The sequence below is a fragment of the Mus musculus genome, chromosome 5 (genome assembly GCF_000001635.26).
Source record: "Mus musculus strain C57BL/6J chromosome 5, GRCm38.p6 C57BL/6J".
Lineage (NCBI taxonomy): Eukaryota > Metazoa > Chordata > Mammalia > Rodentia > Muridae > Mus > Mus musculus.
The window spans coordinates 31,398,940-31,418,221 of record NC_000071.6 but is presented as its reverse complement, the minus strand read 5'-3'; the positions used below and the strand labels follow the sequence as shown (position 1 = coordinate 31,418,221).

The 19,282-nt window shown below is 41.6% G+C and overlaps 2 protein-coding genes across 2 annotated transcripts; both read left to right on the top strand.

The window, feature by feature from the left end:
• The first annotated feature begins 2,618 nt into the window (after positions 1-2,618).
• Positions 2,619-12,369, top strand: Gm36182 (predicted gene, 36182). Its single transcript, XM_030254957.1, has 3 exons — positions 2,619-2,670; positions 3,256-3,351; positions 5,996-12,369. The coding sequence occupies exon 3, from the start codon at positions 9,927-9,929 to the stop codon at positions 12,270-12,272; it is 2,346 nt and encodes a 781-aa protein (XP_030110817.1). The 5' UTR covers positions 2,619-2,670; positions 3,256-3,351; positions 5,996-9,926; the 3' UTR covers positions 12,273-12,369.
• Positions 12,370-13,980: 1,611 nt separating this feature from the next.
• Positions 13,981-15,675, top strand: Gm40275 (predicted gene, 40275). Its single transcript, XM_011240803.2, has one exon. The coding sequence runs from the start codon at positions 14,151-14,153 to the stop codon at positions 15,339-15,341; it is 1,191 nt and encodes a 396-aa protein (XP_011239105.1). The 5' UTR covers positions 13,981-14,150; the 3' UTR covers positions 15,342-15,675.
• The last annotated feature ends 3,607 nt before the right edge of the window (positions 15,676-19,282 follow it).

The following is a 19,282-nucleotide window of genomic DNA, read 5'->3' as shown; positions in this document are numbered from 1 at the left end:
TCGGGAGGAATTCATGGGCATCTCTTTCTTTAGGTTAGGGAAGTTTTCTTCTATAATTCTGTTCAAGATGTTTACTGGCCCTTTAAGTTGAAAGTCTTCATTTTCATCTACTCCTATTATCCATAAGTTTGGTCTTCTCATTGTGTCCTGGATATCCTGGATGTTTTGAGTTAGGATCTTTTTGCATTTTCTTTGATTTTTGTGTCTTTGTTCTCTATGGAATCTTCTGCACCTGAGATTCTCTCTTCCATCTCTTGTATTCTGTTGCTGATGCTTGCATCTATGGTTCCTGATTTCTTTCCTAGGGTTTCTATCTCCAGATTTGTCTCCCGTTGGGTTTTCTTTATTTTTTCTACTTCCCTTTTTAGATCTTAGATGGTTTTGTTCAATTCCATCACCTGTTTGGTTGTGTTTTCTTGTAATTCATTAAAGGATTTTTGTGTTTCCTCTTTAAGGACTTCTACCTGTTTAGCAGTGTTTTCATGTAATTCTTTAAGGACTTTTACCTGTTTATCAGTGTTCTCCTGTATTTCTTTAAGTGCATTATTAATTTCCTTCTTATAATCCTCTACCATCATCATGAGATATGATTTTAAATCCACATCTTGCTTTTCTGGTGTGTTGGGGTATCCAGGACTCACTGTGGTGGGCATACTGGGTTCTGATGATGGTGAGCAGTCTTGGTTTCTGTTAGTAAGATTCTTACATTTGCCTTTCACCATTTTGTAATCTCTGGCATTAGATGTTATAACTGTCTATGGCTGGAGCTTGTTTCTCCTGTGATCCTGTTAACCTCTGTCAGCACTCCTGGGAGTCCAACTCTCTCCTGAGTCTCAGTGATCAGAATACTCTATGCAGGCCACCTCTCCTCTGATGGGGAAGGAGAGCAGATATCTTGAGCTCAGATCTGCTTCCTGGGTGAAGATGAGGGCCCGAAATGGGGCCTGTCCCAGAAGCTATGTTGCTTCTGCAGTCTACAGGCTTTCCTGCCCACACTGGTCTCTGAGGGACCAGGGATACAAGATGGCTCTCTCACCTGCTCAGATGGTTATTGCCCTCCCTGGCAGCCACCTTTCCTCTGGCAGGGAAGGAGCCACATTTACCACATTTAAAAAAATTATGTGTGTCTGAGTGTGTGAGTGAGTGTGTGTGTGTGTGTGTGTGTGTGTGTGTGTGTGTTTGTGTGTGTAGTACATTCTGAGACATAGAGAAGTAGAAGACAACCTGCAAGAGTCAGTTCATTCCATCTACCTTGAAGGTCATAGGAGTTAAATGTTGGTTCCAAGGCTTGGCAACAGGCATCTGTACCTACTGAGCCATTTTGCTGTTTCCCATGTGATATCTTATTGTTTAGATGGCTGTTTCCCTTACTAATGCATGTCTCTAGAGTACAGGGCTCATATTTATTATTAGGCTCAGTATGCCACACAGTAATCTAGAACTAGTTAAAAAAAAAAAAAAAACATGTAATGACGTAACGTTGCCAAGCCTTGGAAAATATTTAACTCCTATGATTTTCCAGGTAGATGGAAGGAACTGACTCTTGCAGGTTATCTTCTACTTCTCTATGCCTCAGAATGTACTACACACACACACACACACACACAAACACGTAATTTTTAAAAAATGAGTGTGTATATGCATTTGCAAATGTGGAGGTACGTGGGAGAACTTATGAAAACTGCTTCTCTCCTTTTACTGCGAGAGCTCCTGAGGTGGAACCCAGGTCCTTAGGCTTGGTATCAAGCACCTTTGCGTACAGAGCCATTTTGCTGTTTCCTTATTATATTTAATAAATTATTCAAAAATAAATAAATTAGTAACTAGTGATATGATTATAGAAGACAGCTGAGTTGATACCTGATATAAAACATATCAATATCCCATGTGTAAAGTGAGATGTATTGTCAATAAAATCTCCAATCTATAACATAAACCTAAGTTTCTTGTTTATTTTTTGTGTGTTTTTCTTTAGGGTGAAGAGATCAAGAAACCCACAGGTCAGAATGACTCTATTCCTTATTGTTAGCTGAAGGCTGATGATATCAGCTAGTATATCTTTCTGCTTTAAGACTCTGGTCTTTGACAGCATGTGGAAGAAAGCTGAAAAAGAGAATGTGGCTAGAGTATTACCATCTTTCTAACATCTTCACTTCCAAAGTCATACAAACAGCTCCATAGCTCCTCCACTGTCCCTTTTCCCAAGCTTCTTTGTCTAATATGTTTTCATGGAAAGCCCAAAGTATGGGAAAGAAACTGGGTGGGTCAGGAGAATGGACAAAGAATAGCTACCAAGAGTTTGACAAGGGAGGTCTGTTACCTTTATTCCTCTACTATGGATCAAGAGTAGACATCTTTACAGGAAAAGATGTATCAGGATCTCTGTGTCTCCCTCTGCTAACTTCCCATTCCCATGCTTCTAATGGGGACACTTCTGGTCCATGATGAGGACAGCAGAGAGCATGGACTTGTAATATGTTGATAGCTGTGCTGTGCCACTAATTAGCTACATGGCTGGCATGACTCCATTTTGCCCTCATGATTGTTACATGAAGGGGATTCTGCTGGACGATATCAGTAGTCACTATGCTGAATAGTTTCTTTACTTCCATTACCAGTTTCACAAATGGACGACTCCAGAATGAAATTTGTGGAAGATGATCTCCTTAGGTAAGCAGAGTCTGTCTTCAGACTGTCCTACTGACAGTTTCACGACAACTTGATACAAGCTAGGGTCATTTTGATAGAGGGACCCTCAATTGCTCCTTCCAGATTGTCTTGTGGGCAAGCCTCTGATTCATTTCCTTAATTGATGATTGATGTGGGAACATCCAGCTCACTATGGTGATGCCATCCTAGGCTGGTGGTCACAGGTGACATAAGAAGGCAGGGTGAGCAAGCTATGAAAGCTAACCAGTAAGCAGAGCCTGTGTGTCAGCTCCTGCCTCATGGATCCTGCCCTGAGTTCCTACCCTGAATTCCCTCAGCAATGGAGTATGACTTGAAAATTGGAAGATGAAACTAACTCTTTACCTGCAAGCAGATAATGGTCATGGTGTGTCATCACAGCCATAGAAACCCAACTAAGACATCACCTTAATTGTAAGTGCTAGAAGTATAAAATACCTGGTAGTTTTACTTCATTTACTATGAGAGCAATTGTCTCCTTTCTAAATTAACTTTCTATTCATATTGGATAGCTTAGTGGTACTCTGATATCACTTCAGTTCCATTGACCTACCCTAATGTGTTCAGTATTTCAGGACTTCCTATGGGCTCCAGAGAGTACTATATATTATGGTCAATGGAGAAGAGCTTTCAAAATATCTTCCAACATCTGGAAAATGCAAGGTCAGTAAACAGAGTTTCTGGGTAGGGGGTAGAGAAATATTAAAATTAAAAAAGGAAGGAAGAACAGTAAAGGCAGAGAGAAAAGAAAAAATTGAGTCATAAGGAAGTATTTTTTGAGATTTATTTATATTTTTCTGTGTAAGAGTCTTTTGCATGCACCTATATCTGTGTACCACATGCCTGTCTGGTACCCACAGAGGTCAGAATAAAATACCTGATCCCCTGGTTCTAGGGTTCCTGATGTTTGTGAACCACTATGTGGTTGCTGAGAATCAAATCCAGGTCTTCTGGAAGAGCAGACACAGCTCTTAACTACTGACCCATGTCTCTAACCCCCAAAGCAGTGATGATGGTTTCTTTTTTTTTTTAAGATAAAAATTTATTTATTTATTTATTTATTTATTTATTTATTTATTTTTGGTTTTTTGAGTCAGGGTTTCTCTGTTTAGCCCTGGCTGTCCTGGAACTCCCTTTGTAGACCAGGCTGGCCTTGAACTCAGAAATCCGCCAGCCTCAGCCTCCCAAGTGCTGGGATTAAAGGCGTATGCCACCACGCCCGGCGATGTATTTATTTTTAACACGTGCACATGTGTACCAAATGTATGCAGAGGTCAGAGGGCAAACCACAGGAGTCAGTTCTGTAACATGCGGACATTAGGGTTTGAACTGAACTCAGGTCACCCTTAATGGCAACTTTAATGGGATATCTCTCTCTCTCTGTCTCTCTCTCTCTGTCTCTCTCTCTGTCTCTCTGTCTCTGTCTCTGTCTCTGTCTCTCTCTCTCTGTGTGTGTGTGTGTGTGTGTGTGTGTGTGTGTGTGTAAAACTTAGGTGTCATTCCTTGGATCTATCCATCTTGTTTTTGAAATACAGTCTCTCAGTGGGACTCACTAATTAGCCCTGACTGGCCAGTGAGCCCCAGGGATGCACTTGTTTAGCACTGGGGCACCATGTGCTTGCTTATATTATCCTGTGTGCTCTCAGGATAGGGCCAGCTTCTCTGTCTGTGTGCTATGCACTTCACTGGCTCATCTCCCTTGCTCCTGGTAGAGGGATTCTTTTTTTTTTTAATTTTTTATTAGATATTTTCTTCATTTACATTTCAAATGCTATCCCAAAAGTCCCCTATACTCTACTCCTGCCCTGCTCCCCTACCCACTCACTCTCACTTCTTGGCTCTGGCGTTTCCCTGTACTGAGGCATATAAAGTTTGCTAAACTAAGGGGGCTCTCTTCCCAATGATGGCCGATTAGGCCATCCTCTGCTACATATGCAGCTAGAGATACGAGCTCTGGGGGTACTGGTTAGTTCATAATGTTCCACCTATAGGATTGCAGACCCCTTCAGCTCTTGGGTACTTTCTCTAACTCCTACATTTGGGACCTTGTGTGTTCCATCCTATAGATGACTGTGAGCATCCACTTCTGTATTTGCCAGGCACTGAAGTATCCATGCGTTGGTCTTCCTTCTTGATTTTCTTGTGTTTTGGAAATTGTATCTTGGGTATTCTAAGTTTCTGGGCTCATATCCACTTATCAGTGAGTGCATATCAAGTGACTTCTTTTGTGATTGGGTTACCTCACTCAGGATGATATCATCCAGATACATCCATTTGCCCAAGAATTTCATAAATTCATTGTTTTTAATAGCTGAGTAGTACTCCATTGTGTAAATGTACCACATTTTCTGTATCTATTCCTCTGTTGAGGGACATCTGGGTTTTTTCCAGCTTCTGGCTATTATAAATAGGGCTGCTATGAACATAGTGGCTCATGTGTCCTTATTACCAGTTGGAACACCTTGTGGGTATATGCCCAGGAGAGGTATTGCTGGATCAACTGGTAGTACTATGTCCAGTTTTCTGAGGAATAGCCAGACTGATTTCCAGAGTGGTTGCACAAGCTTGCAATCCCACCAGCAATGGAGGAGTGTTCCTCTTTCTCCACATCCTCGACAGCATCTGCTGTCACCTGAACTTTTGATCCTAGCTCTTCTAACTGGTGTGAGGTGGAATCTCAGGGTTGTTTTGATTTGCATTTCCCTGATGATTAAGGATGTTGAACATTTTTTCAAGTGCTTCTCAGCCATTCAGTATTCCTCAGTTGAGAATTCTTTGTTTAGCTCTGTACCCCATTTTTAATGGGGTTATTTGAATTTCTGGAGTTCAGCTTCTTGAGCTCTTTGTATATATTGGATATTAGTCCCCTATCAGATTTAGGATTGGTAAAAATTCTTTCCCAATCTGTTGGTGGTCTTTTTGTCTTACTAACAGTATCTTTTGCCCTACAGAAGCTTTGCAATTTTATGAGGTCCCATTTGTCGATTCTTGATCTTAATGCACAGGCCATTGCTGTTCTGTTTAGGACCATTTCCCTTGTTCCCATATCTTCGAGGCTTTTCCCCACTTTCTCCTCTACAAATTTCAGTGTCTCTGGTTTTACGTGGAGTTCTTTGATCCACTTAGACTTGAGCTTTGGTAGAGGGATTCTTTACAGAAGTAACTGATGCTTGTGAATGGCATTCCTTTCTCACCCTCACCTCCCTTTGGCCAAAAATATTTTGGACTTAGAATGACCACTGTCTTCCTTTGTCCTAATTTTCCCACTACTGATTCTAAACAAAATGAAAACTCTCTTTGTTTTCAGAGCAACACTTTTGGAACCGGATTTACCAGAATCCCATGGTACGTCTTCTTCCATCTCTGACACTGTGGCTCATGAGAGTGTCCCACACTGCCATTACTGTAAAAATAGGAAACGTTCTACTGACTACAGCATATCCTCTGAATCCTCCAACAACAGCTGGATCCTGTCTTATCTTCCAATCTTTCCTGAAAGAACAACTTGGCAAATCCAGGGCAATATTGTCCCCGATTTCCCGGAAAAGGAATTGCCCACATCTAGGAACCGAAGCACACCACTGCCTACCTTTCAGCTGACCGACACTGAGAAGTCAGATCTTTTCCAGAATTTTGCTGTCCTTCCTCCTTTACAAGCTCATGGCTCTTTTATTAACTCTAATTTACAATCCCTAGATCCGTTAGTCAGAAGAGAGCTGCAAGGACATATGTCTCAGAAGGTTTCTACTCTGCAGAAACAAGTGGTACCTCTGCCTGTGAAGAAGTCATGGAAAACACTCAATCATCTGATGGATGTACAAGGAGTTCCTGAACAGGAGATCTCCCACACTCAGTTACCTACACCCATCCCTCAGAGCACCAAGCTAAGTACCAACAGATCTTCAGGTGTTCCATTGATTCATCTACATGTGAACATCAGTGTCAATTCTGAAGTAAATAGGACAGAAGCCAGAATGTCATGGCCACTTACCTCCAACAAGCAGTTAGAATCTGAGAATGACCACCAAATCATTAGATACAATCCTTTAGTTATATCAATGGACAGGCCATCTTCCAGACATGTAGAAGTTAATGCAATTCAGGTAGAAACCACTTTACAGAAAAAGGATCCAAAGCAAGTGTTAGAGCTGAATATAGAACAGAGAGTCATAGGTCTTCCAGAAGAAAGGATGAAGTCACATAAGGCACAAGGAACTCATGCAAAGCTGACACCCAAGCCACCATGTTCAGCCACAGACAGAATAAAGGTCACTCCGATGGCATTGCTTCAGGATATGGATTCAATGGGAATAATCCCAGATTCACATTCAGAGGTAACAACAGACCCTGTGGGGAAAACAAAAGATAAGACTGATTTATCACAGCCATCAAATGAAGCTCAAAAAGTGAGTGTACCTTGCAAGTCATCAAATACAGTAATTGAATCGATAAATATAGTAAATCCTGAGCATCAAACAAGGGAACCAAAGATTACTAACCCATCAGAAACGAGTCTGTATGAATTCACAGAAAGCACCGAATTGACATTGCCTGAATTTGATAATACCCAGGGGACCATTGTAGAATCATATTCAGAAATGGGATCTCAGGGGTCGTATCTAGAACCAAGAGTGCAAATTGAGGAATCAGAGTCATTGGTAGAAAAAAACCACTGAACCATCTAGACTAGTTATAGAACCTATAGAGTTAACTACAGGACCCACAACACATATTATAGATGCGATCCCAAGGCCACAGCTCCACAATGTAAAGTCTATGCAAATAGATACAGGACTAGAGTTACAAAGTGAGCTATCTGTGGATTTAGTACAACAGAAATCTCTAGGAGTGTTAGATCCTGAAAAGGCAAAACCAGAGCCAGATCTTCAGAGTTTATCACCAAAGAAGTTGGTTGAGGGGACACAGATTCCAACTGTGAAATCCGTGGATTTGAATTTGGGCCAAGAACAGCCAGTTGTCAAATCACCATTGATTCCAGGGCTACACCTGCAAAGTGTCAGATTTCCAAAGTTATATCAAGGGCAACTTCTTCAAGGGGAAAATCCAGCAAATTCTATCTCGGGGTCCCCACATTATAATTTGAAATCTGATGAAGCAATATCATATTTCCCAGTACAAGAAATCAGGTCATCTGGTTTTATTCCAGGGCCAAAGGTTCTAGAACCACATCTACAACATGTGAAATCTACTGAAGTAAATCTAGGACCATGTTTGCAAGATGTGAGATTTTCTGAGTCGATGCCAAAACCTAAGCACCATGGCTTCAAATATACACAGCTCATACAAGGTTTTCTGCTTCAAGAGAGGACATCTCAGGGATTTATGCCAGAATCATTTTGGCCATTAAGCCAAGAGCCAAAGTTCAAAGATAGGAAGCTTGCTCTGACTACACAAGGATCTGAATTTCACAACATGAAATTTACAACACAAGCCACTGAACTACAGCATCCACATGTGATATCTGAGGATGTCAGCACAGGACCTCGGGAACAAGTTACCAAATTTTCTGAGCTGGCTTCAAGACAGAGACTTCAAGAGATCAAATTTGGGGAGCAAATCTCAGGATTGCTGTGTGATAGTGGAAGTTCTATGACTCTAGAATTAGGGATGCAGGATCCCAACCTAGCAAAGATGATGACTGCAGAGCTACAGGATACAAGGCAAGTGAGTTTTAACTCAGGGCCATGGCTTCAAGATGTCAAATTATTGGATGTAATACGAGGAACTCCACTTCAAGGTGTGGAAACTTCAGAGCTAAACTCAGGGCCACATTTAGAATGTGTAAAAAATTTGAGTTGACAATACAGCCAGAGAGGCAGGGGATGAAGCCAGAATTAATAAGACAAGTGTCCCCATTTCACAATGTAAAATATGTCACAAGGAGTCAAGTACCAAACTTTGAAGACAAAATGTCTTATAAAATGGTATCTGAGTCACAGGTGCAAATGGCAGAAACAATGAAATTGGCTCCTGGGAGACACTTAGGAAATGCAGATCATTCTGAGTTGATCAGAAGACCACAGACCCAAGGCAGAGCATCTTCTGAATTGATAGAAGGACAGCTTTTGGGACATATAAAACCTGTGGAGAAGAACACAGTCTCAAAGCAAGAAGCTCTGCCATCTGTGGAATTAACACCAGGGCTACATTTGGGAGACATTACATCTACAAAGTTAAAGTCAATGTCAGAGCTGGAGCATGTCAAGTCTATGCTGTCAACCCCAGGGACGCAGGCAGGAGATAGGAAAGTTGAGGAGCTGCCTCCAGGCTCCAGCTTGAAGGGTTTAAAACATAGGTTACTTTCTTCAAGGCCAAAAATAGAAGATAGGAAACCTGTGATCTTAACTGTAGAAGAGTGTCTCAAGAGGATAAAATCTACTGTGGAATCCCCAAGTAGTTCACTGAGAGGAGATATGAAGTCTGTGAAGTTGATTCCAGGTTCAAGAATTCAAGAATTGAAAAACAAGGGGTTGGCCTGTGATACACATGTTCAAGATGTAAATGCCATGGACTTGAAACTTGAACCAAAGAAGCAAGAGGAGAGTCCTGTGACTTTTGTACCAAGGATGCTGTTTCAAGAGAAGTCTATGGAGGTGTTTCAAGGGCCTCAACTGCAAGGTGTAAAACCCAAGGAACTGACTTCACTGCCACAAATGCAAGATAGGAAACCTGTGATCACCCTATGTTTGAAACAGCAAAGTGTAAAACCTGTGACTGTAGCCAAACCAAACCAAAACCTGCAAATATAAAACCCACAGATGAAATGAACTCTAAGTCACAATTCAAAGGTGCAACCTCATTTGAATTTGCTACTGATCCAGTTGTTCAAAGTGTAAAACCTGAGAAGTTCCAAACAGGTAACTGTAGCCAAACACAAGGGATCCAAGGAGTAAATTCTTTTGTATACACTGCAGGGCAAAAATCCTCTGTGTGAAAATTCTAATAGGTATAATCTTGGGCCACTTTTTCAAGGTGTGAATTTTTGTACATTTCCATCACCACAAATTCTGTGTGTATATCCTGTTTGGTGCAATACTAGAATACATTTGCAAGATATAAATTCTTCTGCATGTACTCTAAGTCAAGAATCTCAGTCTGTAAATTCTATTGGCTACAACCCTGGGCCACATTTACAAGCTCCAAAACTTCAAGAGCAACACTTGAAAGATTTTAAGTCTGAATTAACTCCAGGGTCAAACAATTTGGGTATACCACCTATGGAATTCAACCCTGGTCCACAAAGTCAAGATATGAATTCTTCTGGGTTTAATCCTGAGTCAAAACCTCAGTGCATAAGTTCTGTAAAGCCCAGTTCAGGGCCACAGTTGCAAAGCATAAAGTCCTTTGAGTTGACCCCTGACTCAGAGTCTCAAAGTACAAAATCTGCTCTGTTAAACACTAGATCACCTTCTCAAGGTGTGGGTTCATCTAACTTAATGCCAGGGGCAAAGGTTCAAAAGAACCCACTTTTGAAGAACCAGCGTGGGTCATGGCATCAAAGTGCACAACCTATATTAAGTTTGAGGCCTCATTCAAATGGTGTGAATTCTGTGGCTTTACCAAGGTCACCACCTGAAGATAGAAAGTTTCCAGAGAGGAGCACACAAGTATTGTTTTGTAAAAGTACTGGAGAACTGACAACTAGCTGTGGTCTGAATGACTTGAGCAATAAGTTGTTTTTTCCAGATCCTTGTTTTCAAAACCTTCAAACTGTGCAGTTGAAGCCTGTACCACAGTCTCAAAGTGTGAGTTCTTCAGAATTGATGCCATGCCACAGTTCACAACATCTTATGTCTTCCCTTGCACCAAAGCCATGTTTTCAAGATACAAACCCTAAGGAGCTGATAATAGGATCTAAACAGGAGAGTCTGAATTGCCAACTCTTTCCTTCAGAGGAGAAACCAATGATGGTATTGGCCCCACAGTCCACCAGGAAGCTCTTAGCAGGACCAGCACTGACTAGTGTCAAATTTTCAAATTTGTCACTGAAATCACAGCAGCAAAATACAAAATCTTCGGCATTTACTTCAGAGCCAAAATGGCAAGGTGTAAAACAGGTAAAATTACCATCAGTGTCTCTGCCAGAAACAGGAAAATCTGTGGAGTCACCACCAAAGTCAATTCTTCAAAACATGAAACCTGGGAACCCAATGCCCCAGACAATTGATTCTGTCACAAAATCTGCTAAAGTCATATATAGACCAGAGCGACAGGTGGTGGACTTTGCAGGGATGAGCATGAAACCTAGGTATCAAGTCCCTAAATTGAATTTTACTTCACCAATTTATCAAGATGTGGGATCTTTAGAAATGAAAAAAGGGTTGGGACATAAAAGCAAAGAAATGATGGAGAAATCTGTGAGGTTGGGCTCCAACCCAACACATAAAGTCATAGAATCATTAGAGATGCCCCTGAAGCTAGATCTTCAAGTACCAGAATTTTTTGATCTGACTCCAACACTAAGTGATCAAGATTCAAAATCCTCAGAACTAAACCAGATCCCAGAAACTCCTGAGTTACATTCTTGGTCATGGCCTCAATTTCAAGATTTCAAGGAGTTACACATAAAAGAAGTTATAGAATCTGATAGAATGGCCCTCAATGTCAAGAGTCATGTTGCAGACATGATAGAGGTGACTTGTGAAGCAAAACAGCCAGCAAAAGAATTTCTTAGAATGACTCCAAAGCCAGTAAATAGAGAGCCCGGATTTGTAGAAAAATCTCCAAGGCCATGTCCTCAAGACTTAGGACCTCTGGGGGTGGCCTCTAAGAAAATATCTCAAAGGGAACAATCTGTAGTATCAACACCAAGGCCATTCTGTTACATCCCAGATCCTGTTTCAGGAATAACACCAGGGCCAGGAACTCAGATTCCCAAATCTAAAAATTTGGCCTCTATGCTGTGGCTGCAAAAAGAATGCTCTGAGTTGTCATGCAATCAAGCCAGTCAATTTGAGGGAAATACAGACTCTGTAGAGCTCACCTTTGGTACAGGGCAGCCAGGAGAGGTAGCGGCTAAACTAATAGAACCTCAGAATCTGAGCCCGGAAAGTGCAAGCATCACTCCAATAGAATCACTGGATCAAACGGTAAACTTTGTAGGCATTAATCCAAAGCCACAAGATCAAGTGACAGAATCTGCAAAGACACCCCTTCCAGTTCCTCAATCAGTTGCCCTCCCCAAAGTTTCTGAAAATGTGGAAGAGATTCCTGGACCACCACTTCAAGTTATAAAGTCTGTGATGATTCCAGAGAGTACCCCTCAAAAGTCAAAATACAATGATTTGACTCTCAGAATACATGATGTGATAAGTTCAGAATTTGCTCCAAGCCTTTGGCTACAAAATGTGCAATCCAATAAATTAACCCTAGCGCCAACACATCAGGTTTTAGAAATAAAACGACAACCAGGCTTTCAAATTATAAAGACTGTATTAAATCCCAAACCACTGGTTCTGATTGTAAAATCTGAAGAAGTGGCATCAGGACTCACCATGAGATCGAGCATTAAAATAAAGGAGTGTTTGAATTACACTCAAGACCACATCTTCAAGGACTGGTAAAACTTGCAGGGTTAACTCCAAAGGCAGATATTCAAGTGACTTCTGCAGAATTAATATTTCAGCAAACATCTCCCCTTAAGGAACCTACATTGTTAACTCATGAACAAAGGCTTCAGGCTGAAAAATCTCTAGGCCTCACACCAGAATCTCGTAAAGTAATGAAAATGGAGGATTCAAATCAGAGTAAAGACTCAGAGATGATCACATCAGTACAGTTACAGGCAGAGAACTCCTTATCTCATTTCATACACAGCCCTTCAGCCCCATTTCTTTCAAGCGTTGATAAAACAACACAATTAGGGCACCTTCAGGGTTCTGGGGTGCCTAAAGATTTAAGAGCTTTTGATATGGAAAACCTTGGTTTGGGAATTTTGCAGTCTTCAAAGTCCTACACAGACACTATTATAATACAATCTTCAGTTCGTCCCTTGGTCCTTCCAAATCTACCCTCTGATAAGACAGGGGACACCAAGGGAAACCCATATCCTGAGATCTGGAGTATGAATGTCTTATCTAAGGAAGGAATTGAAAAGGGCCAAATGGAGGAATTCCAGAGGTATTCTTCATATTCATTCAAACTACTATCAGAGGAGTTTCAGGCTGGATTAGAGGCTCAAAGAAGCTCTATCCATTCTTTCTTGGGCATACAACAGAATGTCTGGGAAAGTCATGTCTGTAGGCAGAGACTACCTAGGAAATACCTCTCCAGTATGCTAATGCTGGGGAATGTCCTGGGAACCATTATGGAAAAGAAGCCTTGTTCTCAGTCAATTTTAACAGAAGGATCCACTATGGACATCTGCCAGTCTATTCATAATTTATTTGGGGTTCCAGCTGAACTAATGGAATTTTCTCAAAGCCTGCTAGAGAGGGTTCCAAAAACTGTTTCTCAGACCTCAGTGGTTAAAAACTATATTCAGAGACATATTTTATGTCACAGTAATGAGAAAAGAATGCCTTTTAAGATGTGGACACGCAGCTCCACATCTTCCATAATACAGCAATACTCTGGTAGTAGATTGGGTGTCAAGAAAACAAGCTCAAACCTCAGCAATATACTCCAGGATGAGCATGTGTCTATCTCATGTACTGGGGCCAAGTTTCCTGCCTTGACGAAATCAGATTCTAACTCTGAGATACTTTACACTAGGGAAGGTTCTCTTTCCAGGGAGCAGAGTAAAATTTCACCATGTGAAAATTTTACTAGGACTTCTGAGTCTCAGCATTCCCTCAGGACAGGTTCTTTCTCCCAGTCCAAGATAGATATCTCAGAACAGACCCAACTGCTAAAAGAACTACAGGAAAAAATAGCAGAAAAATTTCTAAGAAGTCAAATACAGCACAATGTCCCTCTTCCTCTAGCGTCAGGTCTTGTCCTAAAGTATCCCATCTGCTTACAATGTGGTCGGTGTTCAGGATTTAATTGCTGTCATAATTTAGAGTCTACTTTTGGACCGTACCTTCTCATCTACCCACAGCTCCACCTTTTAAGCACCCTTGAGGGCCATGGTAGTGAGATTCAGTTGCATCTTAAGAGAGTGAATACAGAAGCAATCTGGATGAAATATCTGTTAAATCAAGCCCAAGAAAGACTTCTGTCTTAACACATCCAATGAAGAAAATCATCAAGGGACTGCAAACACAAAGCACAAGGCTCTACAAAATCAGTACAAGCACAAAAGGCAGTCATCCTAGAACACTGGGGGGGGGGGTCTATCAAGAAGCAAAATGGAAAACACCCAAACAAGCACTTCCAAGAGATAACCTAAGAAATCCTCCCAGCCCAAATTTATCCAATCGCTTTTTCACAGCCTAAGGCACGCATTCCAAGCAGCACACACAACTGTGAATTTTATAGGACAGAAACTTCAGTACAAGATGAGGCCAGATAATTTGTGGTCAATCAAAAACTTGCACCCCAAACAAAGATCTGAGGATTATGGCTTAATGGGAGATAGCCATGGAGCCAAGACACCAGTTTTCAGGTACAGGTCATCAACCTCAACCCCTAAGCAAAAGGACAAGTTTCAGGGAGCAAGTGAGTGCTGTAGACAACCTCAAAATCCCAAACAAGCAAGCTCTCTCCTACCCAGACCCTTGCAATTGCAGAAGATCTTGGCTTGTGGAAGAGATGTCTTTAACCAAGCTACTTCAGTCCTAGAACCTTTGAAGAGAGTTCAAAATGTCTTCAGTATGGCAACAAAAAGCTGTAGTGATGAAATATCCAGTCTAGAGTCCAAGAACTGTTCTAAAGTAGGAGCCAAATTTCAGGCCCAAGAGAGGATTGTATCTAACCCTCTCTTGAAGGGAATCCTGCAGAGTCACTTGGGAAAGAAACCCATTAACAAGGAAGAACAACAAGGCTTCTTCATGGAGAGAACCCTATGTAATAAGCCACCTGAAAGGATCCATTGCAGGCTTCCTCAGAGAATTCACTGGCAAAGTCCTTATGAGAGGAAGCAACACAGTCCTTCTTGGAGAAGGCATAGTAGTCCCGCTGACAGAACCCTTAGAAGTCTTTCTGAGAGGTGTCATCACAGTCCCTCCCAGAGAAAGAGTCTTAGCTCCTCTCTAAGAACCTACCACAGTCTCTCTGACAGACTTCATAACAGTCCCTCAAGGAGGAGCCCTCACAGTCCCTCATGGAGGACCCCATGCAGTCCCTCAAGGAGGAGCCCTCACAGTCCCTCAAGGAGGACCCCACTCAGTCCCTCAAGGAGAACTCCTCGAAGTTCCTCAAGGAGAAGTCATCACATTCCCTCAAGGAGGCACACTCAAAATCCCTCTGGAAGTAGCCATCACAGTGGCTCAAGGAGTAGCCATCCAAGTCCCTCAAGGAGGAGCCCTCACAGTCACTCGAGGAGGACCCCACGCAGTCCCTCAAGGAGGAGCCCTCACAGTCCCTCAAGTAGGGCCCCACTCAGTCCCTCAAGGAAGCACCCTCAAAATCCCCCTGGAAGTAGCCATCACAGTCGCTCAGGGAGTAGCTGTCCAAGTACTGCAGGGAGAAGTCACTCCAGGAGGTGCCCTTGCAGCCCTCAGGGAGGATGCTGGCATCAGGACCCCTGAAACCTCTAACATCACATAGGCACAACCCCCACACCTGTTGCCAAAGTAACAGCCACCATATTCCCAGAATCCACTTGGATCATGTCCCACCTTTTGCTATGACTATGTCACCATCCATATATAAAAGCCCCCTTGATCTCTCTTTCTCTCCCTCCCCTCCTCTTTCTGCCACCACCTTGCCCCTCTTTCTCTCAATAAACCTCACGTGGAACTGTTTGGCCTGGTGTGGTCCTTCTGAAGCCTGGCCAAGATCACAACATTTTCAGTCATGGTGTTTCAGAACCAATGGTGTTTCTAGATATCCTGATAGCTAAAGAAGGTGGTCTTTGCCTGTTCCTCCATGAAGAATGCTGTTTCTACGTCAACCAATCCAAAATAGTGATAAAATCCAGGAGCTCCAGTCAGACATAAAGAATTTCAGGGAATGTGAGACCTTCAGTTCTGGGATTTTTGAAAACCCTATATGGAAGTGAATATTTCCTTTTGTAATGACTTTTCTAGTCATACTCCAGGTGTTATTATTTGCTTCCTGCCTCCTTAATAATGTTTCTACATTCCTTCAATGACTAATACAAAAAAATTTCTACACAAACTATTAATCAGCTCCTGTTACAGGATTACCAGCCACTGCCCACAGAAGAGCCACTGTCCACAGAGGAATCTGATGGGAAACTTAACCAAGTGGATCCGATGGTGGAAGTCAGCTACACCCCCAAATTGACCACTCCCCTAGACAGCAGGAAGCAGCTTAAGAGAAATAACACCCTCACTCCCTTTTCACCATTGGCTTTCTTCTCTCCATTTAATCTCTGTCTCTCTGTCTCTGTCTCTCTCTCTCATTTTAGAATTACTTGGTATTTATTTCCTGCAAAAGCAAAGACTGTGTAATACATGTTCTCCAAGTATAAAAACCTCAGTAAATACTTGTTGAGTAAGTAAATTCTAGAATTGCCGTAGTAACTCAAACTTAATATAGGTCTATACTTCAATAAAATTCTGGGATTCTTTCCTTCTTAGTATAAATTCTGCATTTTTAAAATTAGATATTTTCTTTATTTACATTTCAAATGTTATCCCTTTTCCTAGTTTCCCCTCCAAAATTCCCCTATCCTCTTCCCCCTCCCCCTGCTCCCCAGCCCACCAACTCCTGCTTCCTGGCCCAGGCATTCCCCTATACTGGGGCATAGAACCTTCACAGGACCAAGGGCCTCTCTTCCCATTGATGACCAACTATCCCCCCCCAGCTACATATGCAGCTAGAGCCATGAGTCTCTCCATGCGTTTTCTTTGATTGGTGGTTTAGTCCCAGAGAGCTCTGCTCTGGGGTTACTGGTTAGTTCATATTGTTATTCCTCCTATGGGGCTGCAAACCCCTTCAGCTCCTTGGGTACATTCTCTAGTTCCTTTATTGGGGACCTTGTGCTGCATCTAATGGATGACAGCATCCACTTCTGTATTAGTCAGGCACTGGCAGAGCCTCTCTGGAGACAGCTATATCAGTCTCCTGTCAGCAAGCTCTTGTTGGCATCTGAAATAGGGTCTAGGTTTGGTGGTTGTTTATGGGATGGACCCCAGGTTGGGCAGTTTCTGGATGGTCATGCCTTCAGTCTCTGCTCCAAAATTTGTCTCTGTTAACTCCTTCCATGGGTATTTTGGTCCCCTTTCTAAAAAGGAGCAAAGTATCCACATTTTGGTTTTCCTTTTTGAGTTTCATGTATTTTGCAAATTGTATCTTGGGTACTCTGAGATTCTGGGCTAATATCCACTTATCAATGAGTGCATACAATGTGTGTTCTTTTGTGATTGGGTTACCTCACTTAGGATGATATCTTCTGGATTCGTCCATTTGTCTAAGAATTTCATGAATTCGTTGTTTTTAATAGCTGAGTAGAACTCCATTGTGTAAATGTACCACATTTTCTGTATCCATTCCTCTGTTGAGGGGCATCTGGGTTCTTTCCAGCTTCTGGCTATTATAAATAAGGCTGCTATGAATATAGTGGAGCATGTGTCCTTATTACAAGTTGGAACATCTTCTGGGTAAATACCCAGAAGTGGTATTACTGGATCTTCCAGTACAACTATGTCCAATTTTCTGAGGAACTGCCAAACTGATTTCCAGAGTGGTTGTACCAGCTTTCAGTCCCACCAGCAATGGAGGAGTGTTCCTCTTTCTCCACATCTTCAGGAGCATCTGCTGTCACCTGAGTTTTTGATCTTAGCCATTCTGACTGTTGTGAGGTGGAATCTCAGGGTTGTTTTGATTTGCATTTCCCTGATGATTAAGGATGTTGAACATTTTTTCAGTTGCTTCTCAGCACTTCGGTATTCCTCAGTTGAGAATTCTTTGTTTAACTCTGTACCCCACATTTAAGTAGGGTTATTTGGTCCTCTCGAGTCCAACTTCTTGAGTTCTTTATATATATTGGATATTAGTCCCCTATCGAATTTAGGATTGGTAAAAATCCTTTCCCAATCTGTCGGTAGCCTTGTCTTATTGACAGTCTCCTTTGCCTTACAGAAGCTTTGCAATTTTATGAGGTCCCATTTGTCAATTCTTTTTTTAATTATTCTTTTTAAGATTTATGTATATGAATACACTGTAGGCGTCTTCAGATACACCAGAAAAGGACATCAGATACCATTACAAATGGTTGTGAGCCACCATGTGGATGCTGGGAATTGAACTCAGGATCTCTGGAAGAGCAGTCAATACTCTTAACCACTGAGCCATCTCTTCAGCCCCCTCCCCCAATTTGTCAATTCTTGATCTTACAGCACAAGTCATTGCTGTTCTGTCCAGGAATTTTTCAGCGTGCCCATATCTGTTTAGGACTATTTCTCTTGTTCCCATAGTTTTGAGGCTCTTCCCCACTTTCTCCTCTATATGTTTCAGTGTCTCTGGTTTTATGTGGAGTTCCTTGAACCACTTAGACTTGAGCTTTGTACAAGGAGATAAGAATAGATTCATTCACATTCTTCTATATGCTAACCAACAGTTGAGTCAGCACCATTTGTTGAAAATGCTGTCTTCTTTTCACTGGGTGGTTTTAGCTCCTTCATCAAAGATCAAGTGACCAGAGGTGTGTGGGTTTATTTCTGGGTACTCAATTCTATTCCATTGAACTACCTGTCTTTCGCTGTACCAGTACCATGAAGGTTTTTTTTTTCTCCACAATTGCTCCTTAGTACATCTTGAGGTCAGGGATGGTGATTCCACCAGAGGTTCTTTTGTTGTTGAGGATAGTTTTTGTTATCATAGGTTCTTTTGTTATTTCAGATGAGTTTACAAATTGCCCTTTCTAACTTAGTTAAGAATTGAGTTGGGATTTTGATGGGGATTGCATGGAATCTGTAGATTGCTTTCTGCAAAATAGCCATTCTTACTACATTAATCCTGTCAAACCATGAGCATGGGAGATCTTCCCATCTTCTGAGATCATCTTCAATTTCTTTCTTCAGAGACTTGAAGTTCTTATCATACATATCTTTCACTTCCTTGGTTAGAGTCACACCAAAGTATTTTATATTACTTGTGACTATTTGAAGGGTGTTGTTTCCCTAATTTCTGTCTCAGCCTGTTTATTCACTGATTTGAGTTAATTTTGTATCCAGCTACTTCACTGAAGTTATTTATCAGGTTTAGTAGTTCTCTGGTCGAATTTTTGGGGTCAGGTCACTCATGTATACTATCATATCATCTGCAAATAGTGATATTTTTGACTTCTTCCTTTCCAATTTGTATTTCTTTGACCTATTTTTGTTGTCTAATTACTCTGGCTAGGACTTCAAGTACTATATTGAATAGGCAGGAAGAAAGTGGGCAACCTTGTCTAGTTCCTGATTTTAGTGGGATTGCTTCAAGTTTGATGTTGGCTACTGGTTTGCTGTATATTGCCTTTATTAAGTTTAGGTATGGGCCTTGAATTTCTGATCTTCCC